Source organism: Biomphalaria glabrata, chromosome 12 (assembly GCF_947242115.1).
Source record: "Biomphalaria glabrata chromosome 12, xgBioGlab47.1, whole genome shotgun sequence".
In the NCBI taxonomy this organism is placed as follows: domain Eukaryota; kingdom Metazoa; phylum Mollusca; class Gastropoda; family Planorbidae; genus Biomphalaria; species Biomphalaria glabrata.
Window position 1 is genome coordinate 31,279,651 of NC_074722.1, and position 14,444 is coordinate 31,294,094.

General features: G+C 34.7%; 1 protein-coding gene across 1 annotated transcript; it reads right to left on the reverse strand.

The window, feature by feature from the left end:
- Positions 1–792: 792 nt before the first annotated feature.
- Positions 793–13,620, reverse strand: LOC129922193 (uncharacterized). The gene is made up of 6 exons (XM_056007251.1): positions 13,517–13,620; positions 7,420–7,462; positions 7,237–7,298; positions 6,928–7,008; positions 5,405–5,527; positions 793–1,948 (listed from the first exon to the last, which is right to left on the reverse strand). The coding sequence occupies exons 2-6, from the start codon at positions 7,451–7,453 to the stop codon at positions 1,709–1,711; spliced, it is 540 nt and encodes a 179-aa protein (XP_055863226.1). The 5' UTR covers positions 7,454–7,462; positions 13,517–13,620; the 3' UTR covers positions 793–1,708.
- Between the last annotated feature and the right edge of the window lie 824 nt (positions 13,621–14,444).

Genomic DNA, 14,444 nt, shown 5'->3' on the forward strand with positions numbered 1-14,444 from the left:
GGTTGCCTGAGCTAACCAGGAAAACCAGTGACTTGGCAGAATTTAAGTCATTGGTTAATATGCATGACGCGTAAGACGTAATCATCTTCTTTTTTGAAGTAACGTCTGTATTACATAAGATAAGATAATGTACTGATTTTACTTGATATCACACTTATCTAATGAATGGACTCTAAATAATGTATGTTTTTCAATCAAGCATTTTGATATAATTTGTTGGTTCTCAGTCAAGCATTTTGAAACCATTGATATTTGGAAATGAATTTTGAAAATCACATGAACTTAGTACTCATTTATGATTAAACTATTAATAATGATATGACACAACTAAGATATATAAGATGATGTGAGTAACTAAAATTAACTTAAACACTGGACATCATTAACAATTTAACTACTCTATATATATGTACATTGATGAGATTGTCATATGTAGTCTTGTCAAAGATTTTTTTCAAAAGTCTTTTTGGGGAAAGGGGCGTATGTCACATACTAGTTTTAGAAACACTGGAAAACCAGTGACTTGGCAGAATTGAAGTTTTTGGTTAACATGCATGACGTAATCATCTTTTTTTGAAGTAATGTCTCTATTATGTCAGATAATCATAAACATCTATCAAGGCATCCTGAGTTGGGTGCCACTATCTTTAATACAACACGCTGGAAAAAAAAAAACTGCCAATGATTTTGACAAATATTCCAAATAGAAAAAAAAAAAAAAAATTAAAATACAAAGTGTATTTACACATAGTAAAATTTAAAAAAAAAAAATTTCTAACCCTAACCCTAACAAACTGTCCTATTAAACTGAATTATTAAAAATTATTACACACCTGTTCACAAAGATCATCACCAGTCACACAGAGATACTATTATTTATACAATAGAAAAATCTCAGATTGAGAAAAGGTGGCTAGGACAAACTATTTGGGTTCAGAACTTAATGGTTACTATAAAATTTTTTATGAATTTTAAATTTTCCAAAACAGTCTTTCTTTAAATAAGTAAGAAAAATTCATGCCTTATGACATAGACTATTGCCATATTTGACTCTTCTGTTTTAAAATGTCATGTAGAATGAAAACAATTAATTATGCAAGAATCCTCTCTCCTTTAATAATTATGGCTAATGATTGCATTTGGCATTAAAGAATAAGGGTGGGGCAACTCCATACAAGAATTTAATTTATAGCATATAATACATATATTAGCGACTGCTTTGTAAAAAAAAAATAAAAAAAAATTCTTCACTAAAAAACGAAAGGAAAACTTGGTCTATCCTTTTGAAGGAATCGTCTTCTTCTAGCCAGCTTTTCACTGCTGAGCTGTGAGCTCTTTTGCACACTGTGCCAAGGAAAAAAAAGTGTGCTGTTCTCTTCAGCACTGCCATACAGGGTGTTGGTTATGTAGGGCTGTAGTGGTAAGGGATCTGCCTAATTGCATCTATCACCACGCCCACCTGGTAGTACACTATTTCATTTTATATTTACTAATGATAAAATTTGAGATTAGACTGTGGTAGCAATAATATACAAATGGGTTCAAATATCATAAAAAAAAACTCGTAACACAGAAGAATCAAATTTGAAAATAACAAAAACTTACTCAAAATCTTAGAATATAGTCTATGTTTTTTTTTACAACTAAGTAGACTCTCTCAGTATAGCCATTTAAAAAATTTACCATGATCTTCATAGATTAAGAATTATTAATCCATTTCTAAAGCTCCATACAACATCCTTAGATATTGTATCAATGGTAAATTATATTTTTCCGTATTTTCAGGAACATAATGTAAACAAACTGGACACAGGATGCCAAGGGCAATATGGTACTGCAATGGAATACAGGCGAGACAAAGTTGATGTCCACATATCAACAGCATGGGTGCCCTTACTGGTGGCTCATAGTGACGTTTGCATTTTGGACAGACATATTCTAAAATAGCCTGAAAATAAAAACAAATCTTACTATAACCAGCTTAACAGATAAATAGGAATAAGATAATTAGAGACAATTGTTGATATTGAGTTTTTTCTTTTAGGTTGACCCAAGGTTGTTAAAAGTAATTGAGATTAACAGATCCAATATATTTTCTTGACAGTTTTATCATCATCATTATTCCTTTACTCATGGAACATAGGGCCTCAGTAAAAACATGCCAATCTCCAGGTCGCTTGCTAGTTTTTTGATGGCTTCCCAGCTCTTTCCTGTCCTCTTGGCTTCCTCAAGTATACTGCGTCACCATGTTCTTTTTGACCTTCCTCTACGTCTTATTCCCTGGGGGTTCCACTCTAAGGTCTGTCTAGCTCTGTTGTTGGTATCTTTTCTAATGGTATGACCAATCCATCTCCACTTCCTCTCTAAGACCTGCACCTCTAAATTTTTCTGCCCAATCATCTACCACAGTTTGGTGTTTTCTATTTTGTCGTACCAATGTATTTTTAGGATTTTTCTCAGGCATCTGTTGATGAAGGTCTGTACTTTTTTTTTGTTGTTGTTGCTTTTGTTGTTCTCCGTGTTTCAGAACCATACAGTGGGACCCCCTTGACATTAGAGTTAAAGATTCTTATTTTAGTCTTGTTTGAGATGAGAGAATTTCCAGGTTGGTTTTAGCTGTGTAAATGTCTGACTCGCTATATTTATAGGACGTTTAATTTCTTCATCTGTTCCACCTGATACACTGACTACACTCCCAAGGTATATAAAATTATCTACTTGGTCTAAGGTCTGAGAATCCAGTTCTATGTCTCCAATTTGTTTTTTGGTGGTTTATTTTGAGGCCTACTCTTTTTCTTACTTCACTTAAAGCTGTGACCTTTTCTTGAATATCCTGTAGTCTGTGTGATAATAAGGCTATGTCATCAGTAAATTCCAGATCTTCCAGCATTTGTGTGAGAGTCCATTGGATTCTTTTCCCTGAATTAGAGTAGGCTTCTTTTGTGACCCAATCCAATACTAGAAGGAACAGGAGTGGTGAAAGAAGACATCCCTGTTTGACACCTGTTGTGACTGGAAATTCCTCTGACAGCTTGCCACAGTGGGCTACTTGGCAGGTGAAACCATCATAAAGGTTTTTGATTATTGTTATTATTTTATTTGGGATCCCATAATGTCTCATTACTGTCCAGATAGATTCTCTGTCGATACTATCAAAGGCCTTTTCAAAGTCGACAAATGTTGCATAAAGATGAGATTGTCATTCGACACATTGTTCTACAATTATTCAGAGTGTTGCTATTTGGTCAGCACAAAATCTCCCTTTTCTGAATCCGGCCTGTTCTTCCCTTAGGTGTTCATCACATGCTCCCTTTATTCTGTTTAGCAGGATTCTGCTGAAAATCTTGCTTGGTACTGACAACAAAGTGATGCCTCGCCATTTCTCACATTGTGATAGATCTCCACTCTTTGGTAGTTTTATTACCAAGCCATTTTTCCACTCACTAGGAGGTGTTTCTGTTAACCAAATTATGTTGAATAGTTTGTGCAGATGGTCATCTATTTCACTTCCTCCTTTTTTTTTGGACTTTGGGTGGTATATTGTCAATTCCAGTATCTTTACCTGTCTTCATTTGTTTGAGTGCATTCCTTATTTCTTCTTTTGTTATTTCTTCCATGTTTATGTCTAGTGTTGGTCCTACATTTAGATCTGGTGGATTTAGTGGTTTGGGTCTATTAAGCACTTCTTGAAAATATTCTTTCCATCTTTCAAGCTGTTCATTTATTAAAGAAAGTAGTTTTCCATATTTGTCTCAGACTGTAAGAAGTTTGGTGATTTTGTACAGTTGTTTTATATCTCCTTTACCTGCTGCTTCTTCTGCCTGTTCTGCTAGATTATTGTAAAATGATCATTTGTATTGTCTAAGCATTTTGGTGACTTTTTGTGAAACTGCTTGGTAATCTTGTTTGGATTGTTGCTTATGGTTTCTTGTTTTTGCTAGGTTAACTGCCTGTTAAGCGCATTTATTAATATCCATGCCTCGTCACTAATACACTGTTTTTTCTTCTTAGGGTTAAGGCTTAGTACTTCATTGCTTGTTTCAGTAAAAATTTCTTTGAAATTTTGCCAAGATTTATCATGCTTTGTTCGGCCTCATCTAGTTGTAGCACAGCAAAACTATTTTGAAGGGATAGTTGTGGAGCTTGTCTAGGTCAAATCTTTTCCTTTTGTTTATTTCTGTTTTATTGCTAGCCAGCTTCATTTTTGGTTTGGCAACAACTAGGTGGTGGTCTGAGCCAATATCTGCTCCTTTCTGTGTCGTACATATAGTAATGTGCTTTTACAGTATGGTAATGTGGTCGATTTGATTCTCTGTCTTATTGAAACCCATGTCACTTTGTGGCATTTTTTGTAGGGGAAAATGCCTCCTATCACTAATTCATTAAATGTGCAGAAGTCTGCAAACATTTCTCCATTTTCATTTATGGTGCCAATTCCCTGGGTGCCCATACTTTTCTCTCTCTCTCTGTTTTCAATTCCCACTTTGGCATTCAAGTCTCCCATGACGATCAAAACATCTCTTTAAGTATTTTGTCAACTATACTTTGCAGTTGGTCATAAAATGATATTTGTCAGTATCACTTGCAAGGTTGGTGGGAGCATAGCACATGACGTGAACATTTTTTAACTTAGACAAAAATTTGGCTCTAATTATTCGTTCTGAAACTGGTTCCCATTCTAAAAGACTTTTTATAGCTTCCTTGTTTAGTAGTAGTGCTACACCATTTTCATGTAAGTCATCTTTTTCCTTTCCAGAGAAGAGAAGAGTTTCTCCTGATTGCAGTCTTATTTCACCGAATGTGTTCCATCAAACTTCACTCATTCCCAGAATCTGTAGTTTGTAGTTGGCCATTTCCTTGGCAATTAGTGCACATTTACCTGGTTCTAGTAAAGTACGGACATTCCATGTTCCCAAGTTAAATGCTGCCTACTGAATAATGAAGTGTTGTTTTTTTCCATTGGTTTAAGTACAGTGGTCAGCCTCACAGGATTTGTTCGACTTTCCCTTTGTGGAGCTCTACTCTCGCCTCTGACTATGTTTAGTGTTTGTGTTTTTGCTCTGGTTTCTATAACACTATTTTTTCCTCCATGGACAGGTTGTTAGCCTATCGCACAACCCATACGTCCCTGGGAGGGGGATGCACCTTTTGTCTGGCCTCTTTCCTAACAGACCTGTCCAGCTTGGTAGTACCTGCCAGGAGTGATGAGCTACCGCCGGTATTGCTCTGAGGGTCATTGAGGCACTCAAGTTGTCACACCATGGTAAGGTATGTGCATCAGGTGACAGCATTATGTTTTATAGTTTTTAGATATTCATTTAAAAATGAGGATAGGGCAATGTTTAAATTTTATAAACGTTAGGAAATGTTTTAATCTAAGAAAGATAAATATAAAATAGCTTACTCTTTCCAACTTGTTTCTTTTCCTTTTTTTATTAGCAATTAGCTGGTCTAACTCCTTTTTCATTTTATTTTTTTCATCTTGTACAACTTGAATTTCATTTTCAAGATTTGTTAGTCTGTTAACCTGAGATAAAAACATCAGCAAAAAATAAGGCCTTTGACTCCAAACTAAGAGGAACATTGGTGTAGCCAGGGAGGGGTCCTTGGGGGGTTTAACCCCCCCACCCTAAATTGAAATTCTTGTGGCAGATTTTTTGCTTTGATTTTGTTTATTTTAGGTGAGATTTTAATATTAAACCATCACTTGTCCCAGCGCACTCAAGGGGGGTTTTGAGTTTAAAATTTCCCTCCAAGGGGTTTTGCAATTAAACCCCCTTCTTACATAAAACTAAAAAATGCAAACGAAAATCTCCAAATTGTAAGAGCATAGCCAAGGGAATTTCGATTTTTAAAACCCTCTCCGCATATTTTTTTTTTACAATAAAATCCCCTCTTCAATATAAGACTAAAGCAGACATCAGTCACAAAATTCTATGAGCGTAGCCAAGAGGGGTTTTGTGTTTAGCCCCCCCCCCCTCTAGAGGGCTTTAAGTTAAAACCCCATCAAGAGGGTTTTGAGTTTAAAACCCCCTCCAGCAGAGGGGTTTGAAACTATAAAACCACCTCTTCAATATAATAAAAAAAAAAGCAAATTACACACTCAAAATTCTATGAAAGTAGCCAGGTGAGGTTTGAGCTTTTACCCCCATTCTCAAAAGGGCTTTAGGTTTAAAACCCCTCCAGATGGTTTTGAGTTTAAAATCCCCATATCGATAGTTTTGAGGTTGAAAACTCCCTCTTTGAAAGAATGAAGGATCAGAATGTAATAAAGATTACTTATGTCCCCCCCCCCCCCCCCCCCCCCCCCAAAAAAAAAAAAAAAACAACTCAGGCTAGGCCCATGAAGAGGAAGGTTGCATGACATAAAACATGCAAAATGCAAAGAAATACTTTAAAAAAAAAAGCAAAGCTTAAATAAGTGTAGTAGTATCAATTCTTTTGGATCAGTCATGTAATTAAATTTGTTTCCCAAACTTTTTCCTTTTTGTAACACTTCGCACATTCAGAGTGTTTACCAGAACACTTTGCTTACTTTTTAGACATAAATTCATGCCTTGGCCTTATAGTAAAGTAGTTGGCGGAATACCTATTCAGCCCTCGTGGAACACTAGGGTTCAGCAAACACAGTTTGGGAAAGACTGATCTAGACTAACAATAACAAATGTGTGCGATTAGAAATATTTTTGCCAATTGTTTAGTGCAATTTCATGCTTTTAGCTTTCTCAATACGTTATGATCCTATCACTTGCCTGGACCACTTGTGAAAGGGGTAGTGGGGAAAGACCAAGGTAACTAAATAATTGTGCAAAAATTCAGCTTGATCTTCAGATTGGGTGTGGGAGATATAATGTGTACAAACTTTTTACCAGACAAAGTGAGTTCATATAAGCTTTGTAAAAAATAAATTAAAAAAAAAAAAATTACTTGACTTAAATAGCTTTCAGCTGTCATTTTTTTCAAAATGTTGAGCTCTTTGTTGACTAGCTGACATCCTGGGGCCTGACACTGTAAAGAATTTATAAATGTTTAGTATTATTAGTATTAAAACTTCAAATTACTTTTGTCATATTGTATAGCTCACACTTTCTTCACAAAATATGAAGTTTGATTTAAATTAAACTTAACTTAAATTAACATAAAGTAATAAAATAGATTTCTCCACCACAGCAAAAACCTGATTTGATCTAAAAAAAATATATATATCAGTATGTAAGTATTTATAATAGACATTACCTCGATTCGAGGACATTTGGCACTGGACTGCTTGGTACCAGTTTCAGCATGGGGTCTCTTAACTGAAAAAAAAAATAAAATTAAATAAAAGCAAGCCTCTTTTGTTTTTCTAACTTAACCAAAAAATAGGAGTGAAGTTATTTAAAATTGTTTTATTAGAAATTATATAATTTTTATACATGCCTTGCCCACTTGACCTTGCAGCCTGTTCATCCATTTCTGGTTCCTAAAATAAATTAGAAAAACTTAATAATGTAATGTAAATTTAGTTGTACTTTTCAGTACAACCACCTTATCAAATATGAATTATTGATGCTAATTTTTGTGTTTTCTAAGCCTTATTTGTCAATAAAAATATTAAAACACTAAATAATATCACCGTTAGTTGTCAAAGTGAAGAAAATATAAACAAAGTGTAACAGAAAAAATATATTAACATCAGTCTCAAGTAATAGGCCTGTTAAGAATTTGTAATGTTTCCCTACGCTTAGTTTAAAATAAAATTTTATATATCTAAGATTTATGGGGTAGGCATGGCCTAGACAGCCTAGTGCAGTTTTCGTCAAACTTGTAATCCAGAAGAACCAAATTTGAAAATTAGAGAAGTTGACTCAAAGAGCCATTTTTCAAAACCTTAGCCTATAGTCTAGCTATTTTTTAACACCTTTTTTTCACAAAGCTTATATCAACTCAATATATATATATACACACATACATATATATATAATTTATTATGGACATTACATGAATTTGTACAACTTGCTGTTTTTATGGTTATTACATCTTTATTTTGATATTTAATATAAAACTAGCGCGCTGTATAATATGCGTGTCCATTTTCCGATGATTCTGACTTAATTTCCTTCCATTTAGCTGTCATTTTATGTAAGAAAAAAGAATTTCAAATTTGTAAGTCAGGTTGTTTATTTTCCTGTTACCAGGATGACTTTACCTCTTCCAAGGTTGAAGGGTTAAGACTATATTTTTTGGCTGGCTACGTCTTTGCTAATGAGCCCAATAACATTAATTCTTATTTCTGATTTTGGAGCTGATTTATTTGATTCATAAGCCAAGTTGTTTGATTTCATACAAAAAAGGTAATAGGGTGTTTGTATTAAATTACGATTTTCTTACCAAATTTATTCCCTAACAACCAGTTTTGGACATCAATATTAATGATTTTATATTAAATTGTATCATTCTAACATAAAATAAGTCTAAAAATCGGTGTAGAAGTGACTATCCCAGTGACCTAATTTTGGTAGAATAAGTGTGTTCCAATTTATATTTTTTGGGTTTGTATTTATGCATAATTTGAAAACCTCTTTATGATTTCATGTGAGGGGCTATGCCTGGGGCTCTTAAAATTTAGTTAATATCCGAGATCACTAATGCCAGAATAAAGAATCTAGAGTAAAGGATGTTTGTCGACCCCCCAGGTTTGGTCTTGCTTATCGGACACCTCAGTGTATTATTATTAAATCTTCTTTTTTTGAATGTTTACTACCCAACTTTCTTATAAATATTGCACATGAACCATTTTGTCACACTTCCGACACGTACAGCTCCCTTTTTCATTGAAAGTAATTTTATCTGGGGTCAAAGTAGACCTTTTTTTTTCCCCAAGAGGAAACGATTTTCAAGCCCCTAGATGCATTAGCCATTTAAGACCCAGATATAATGCTTCTAAATAGACATAGAAACAGTTAGGCCTTCATTTCACAACCCAGACTCTCCTTTCTCACTTAAACATGTAAATAAGGGGTGGCCAATAAGTTTTAACTTTTCTGAATAAGAAAACAATACACTAGTCATCAAAGGGAAATAACTTGACACAGTAAAGAAGGGGAATATTTTTTTTTTTTTAAATACTATTACATAAACAATTTTGTTTTTGTCAAAATAATATAGTACAAAATGTATATTTAAGTTATGTATGTGTTTGTTACATGTTTCACTAAAAAAAAATAGTTCATAACATATTTATAAAAAAAAAAGCTAATATGATGTATGCAAAACGTACACCCATTTTTTTTTAAAACCATTTAATAGGCAACAAATATATACAAATGTTATGACTGGCAAGTGTATAGTATAGTTGAATGATAAATTGTCATCAATAGGTGCTGAAAAAAAAAGTCACAGTAGCAATATCACTGTAGACCCCGAGCCTACAATTATTGATCAACCAGGTGCGCTTAGGCCTTTGTGTGAAACATCAACATGCACTGAGCTTGTGATAAGTATAAACACACAATGCTATGTGTGGTCTAAGAGATTGTTAAAATCAGAAGAAAGTATGAAGCCTCCTCCCCATCCCATGTCCCCTAAGCCTAAGCACACCAGAAGATTGGAGATGCTCTAAAAATAAAAACAGTGAGAAAGAGCAGGAGACTAGGGATTATCGATCGACCAGTTACTGGTACCGAAAAGGCTAAGGTGAGACAGGCACGTACTGCGCTAGTGGAGCTGTGCTGCAGGGCAAAAAAATGCCCTTAGAGAAAATAAGGTAGAGAGAAGACTCCTACTCTTCTCCCCCATAACAGAGACATTTTATTTCCATTGTGCGACCAGCTAGGCTAGGCCCAAAGTAGATTGGCTTACCAGGCCGATAAACATCTATAGCCTAGGTATAGGTTAAAAATACAATTATTATTAATTAGAGTAAAGGATGGTCATTTTTAAGTTTCAAAATTCATAACTTCGTAATGGTCTAACCCAGGGATGGGCAACATTTTTGTATAGAGGGCAGCATTACAGAAGAATGGGGGACCACATATGTGTGTGTATGTGTGTTTGTGTGCTTACAACTTAGAAAAATATGCTATTATACATTTATATTTCTTTTTTTTTCACACTCCCAATAAAGGCATTACAGCAAGAGTTAGCAATTTCTGAAAGAAATTTTACGAATTAAAAAAAAATGTTATTGTCTTTTTACATCACAACATTTCTCTACTAATGTAGCCTACAGTTGTACTTAATGTGAAGTATTTAACTGTTTAAGCCCATGCTTAATGTTCCGGAACTGTGGAAGTAGCTTACTAGTTATCCTTGTGCAGTCAAATTATAGTCAGTCTCATCGACCCATTATTACATAAATTTTTTAAAAAGTTGTTCACAGATGTATGTGTACCCAAATAATCTGAAAAAGTTTAGCAGCTAATTAGTTTTTGAAGTCTGGAAATACAGGTTGGGGCAGTCTGGCACCCATAAAATGTCTGTGGAAAAACTGACCATATCTTCTCTTTCCGGTTATAATTTGCTTTGAATTATGGCCTATATAGCTGAATTAGCTTCTGTACTAAATGGTGAGCTAAGGGGGTGGAAAACTGGTTCTTAACATCTTAAAATTTTGCTTTTAAATTCCACAATCAAGGAATCCAAATATGTCTTGTTTGTTTAACCATTTCACTAGTAATAGTTTCACCTTTCAGCAGAGGAAAATGACAAAACATGTTTCACATGCTTGCCTGGAGAAATGGAACCAAGCTTTGAAAAGATTAAACAGGCACATACATTTCATATGCAAAACCCCATTGCATAGCTTCAGATGAAAAAAACATGAAGTCTGTCTTCCACTCTTCATTTGAAATAATGGTAATTAAGTCACAGTCAATGTTCCTCAAGGAACATAACAATTTCTTCCTTGAAATTGCATATTCTTCTCAATACTTTGCCGATGCTAAGCCAGCAGATACTACTATGGTGCCGAACATAGGAATATTTTGTTTCCAAAACTTCAAGTACTTTTTGGAACTGCCTGTGTTTAAGACTCCTATTTCAGTTTGATCACTGAGATATTAGTGTCAATATTATGTTTGATATTTAATACTGCTTTGCGCAAACTTTCCCGTTTAGAGTTTTTGGTTGGGATACTGTTCTTTCTTTTTTTTTTTTTAAATCAAAGCACGGGCTCCATCAGTTGTTAGTTACACTTGACATCTTGTTCCAACACTTTCAACATAGTTCTTCTAGCAATGAATAAATACTATCCAAGTTTGTGTCTTTGACTGAATGTATTGGAATATCGCTAATTAGAATAATCTTCGTTAACTATAACCTTTACAATGGCATGAAGAGACGATGTTTCTTTAGCCTCTTAATTAAAAGTGATAAGAATCAGAAGTTTCAATAATTATATAGATATATTGAACTATTTTGTAATATATATTTACATTTTTATGTGTGTCCTGTGGGCACACCTGATTTCAGTAGGCATCCACAGGCCGCATAAAACACTCCAGCGGGCCACATGTGGCCAGTGGGCTGTAATTCGCCCACCCCTGGTCTAACCTATGAAAAAGCTGATGGTGTCAATGAATTTGTCATCCTTTTCGGCTTTTGTCTATAAAAATAGCTATTTTGTAATGTAGTTAAAATTAAATCTGATGTGAAAAGGGGTAGGGTCGGTTTTCTGATGCGTAAAAGTTTTCGGTATGATTTTTGTCTCTGTAAAGGTTGTTGGCCGGTTTGGAAATTTATCGGACACATCAAAGGTAATATAGATCAAACATGTTATTATTAAGAAATTTCATCCTTAATTTCATTTTTTTGTACATTAGCGCAACGACACAAGCCATATTGTCACTTTTCCCACGCTCCAAGCTTACATTTTCGGCTTGTATTACTTGTAACCTGAGGTCACACCATGTCCATGGTCATTATTTACTATTTTAAGTATTTTGGGCCTAGCCTAGCTGGTCACGCTAGGAAAAAAAATCGCCTCTGTATTCTAATTCATTTGAATCCTGGAACAAAAAAATAGTAACAACTAGATTATATTATTCAAATTAGTCTAGATCTAGTAAATTTAAAGTTTTACACTTTTAAAAAATCATACTTCTGTGGATCTTAGTCTAAGACTCTGCAAAATCGTCATTCGACCCCTCCCAAGCCGGCCCAAGGCCAAGGGCGGCAAGGGGGTCGCGACCCACAGGTTGAGAATCCCTGCTCTAGAGTCTATTTATATCTAGTGTGGATCTATTTTGAATTTTTTGTCAAAGTACCTAAACTTCTAGGTAGATCTAGATCAATAGGCGATATTATGCCGCCCACGCCTGATCCGGTTCTTTCTGTGGTCTTACTGTAGACAATAAGCTCCTAAACCTACCCTCCAAAGCTGTACCATCGCAAATTAATATTAAGCCGAAAAAAAAAATATTTAGTTTTCAAGTTCTTTTATCATTGTTGTAATGAAAAATACGCCATTTTGTTTACTACGTTCTTAAGAGGATGTAACTCTCCATCCCAGAAGTTTAAAAAACAATAAACTAAGTGCAAGTATCACTGAACTATATATTATTTTGATGGAATTTAGTATGATCAAAATTTAGATTTAGTGCTAGCTTTAGGGTTAGGGTTAGAATTAGGTTTAGGGATCGGTTTAGGATTAGGTTTAGAATTAGGGTTAGAATTAGGTTTAGGATTAGGTGTAGAATTAGGGTTAGGGTTAGAATTAGGGTTAGGTTTAGGATTATTAGGTTTAGAATTAGGTTTAGGGTTAGAATTAGGGTTAGAATTAGGGTTAGGTTTAGTGCTAGGTTTAAGATTAGGTTTAGAATTAGGGTTAGGTTTACTGCTAGGTTTAGGGTTAGGGGTTAGCCTAAACCTAGCATTAACCCTAAACCTAAATACTAAACCTAACCCTAAACCTAGCACTAACCCTATCCCTAAACCTAGCACTAACCCTAAACCTAAATACTAAACCTAACCCTGAACCTAGCACTAACCCTAAACCTAACCCTAAACCTAGCACTAACCCTAAACCTAAATACTAAACCTAACCCTAAACCTAGCACTAACCCTATCCCTAAACCTAGTCCTAAATACTAAACCTAATCCTAAACTTAATTCCCTAAACCTAGTACTAAACCTAAACCTAAATACTAACCCTAAACCTAATTCTAAACCTAACCCTAATTCTATACCTAATTCTTATTCTAAACCTAACCCTAAACCTAGCAGTAAACCTTTTATTTTTATCATACTAAACCTAATCCTAAACTATAATATAGTGCTCCAAACGATATATAGTTCAGTGACATTTTTTCTTTACTTCCTCTCCAGAACATCATAACAATATGGCGTTGCCTCTATAACAGCAATAATAAGGAACCGTAAAAACTAAATATTTTTTTTTCGGCTTAATATTAATTTGCGATGGTACAGCTTTGGAGGGTAGGTTTATGAGCCTATGGTCTACGGTAGGACCACAGAAAGAACCGGATCAGGCGTGGGCGGCATAATATCGCCTATTACCAAAAAAATAATCAAAAACCTTTTAAATGACTATTGTAGAACAGTACAGTGGATATAAATATAGATCTATATTAGATCATCTAGATCTAGAGTCTTGACAAATCGGAGCAATCACCACGCCGCTTACCATAAGTTACTTTAAGTGTGCTGCCAGTTTGCCATTATGTTTACCTATTGGACGACTGGTTTTGAAATGTATAATATACTATAATCTATAAACATTTTTTAAATGTATAGATTTATAGTATATTTATAAATACCGATACACTGGTGGGTAATATAACCCATAAGAGAGTTATTGAAAGAATTATTATAAAATGGTCATTCTAAGCTAAATTTGTTACAAAAATCAGGCTCAAAACTTGTTTACAAAAATTAGGATTACGAAAAATGTTCGAATGTCATGGGAAAAAAAAAGGGGAAATGATTTCTACCCACGGATCTAGGTCTATCTCTCTATCTATATATTAATAAATATCTATATTTTTTGTCTGCCTGGTCGTGCGGTTTGCTCGCTGGACTGTCGTTCGGATTTATCGATGGTCCCCGGTTCAAACCCTGCCCACTCCCATCTCCCGTCGTCCTGCGGGAGGTTTGGACTAGGAAGTAAACTATCTTCAACTCTGAAGGAACATCCGAAACATGTAAAACATTTTACAACAAAACAAACATATATACATACGATATTCTCTACACTAGCGGATCCAAAACGTTTGAGTGGGGGGGGGGCTTATCTAATGGTAGCAAGGTATTCGTGGGCCCGAGTTCAAGAATATCTAGGTGGGCCCCCTTCTCCCAATAAGACGAATGTAGTTTTTGACAAAACAATTTAATCTCAATGCTTCTTTGAAGGATTGCATCTCTGAACATTATTCTATAGCAATATCATGTGGGTCAGTTGAGACAAGAAGCAAGTTGACAAGACCCAACTCATTGCTGTTTGGGCT

Coding starts and splice junctions, on each gene's coding strand:
- LOC129922193 (XM_056007251.1), bottom strand. CDS start 7,453: ATGGATGAACAGGCTGCAAGGTCAAGTGGGCAAG. Junction 5,528..6,927: donor CTGAAAGCTATTTAAGTCAA/GTAATTTTTTTT, acceptor TTTTTATCTCAG/GTTAACAGACTAACAAATCT. Junction 1,949..5,404: donor AAAGAAACAAGTTGGAAAGA/GTAAGCTATTTT, acceptor TTTTATTTTCAG/GCTATTTTAGAATATGTCTG.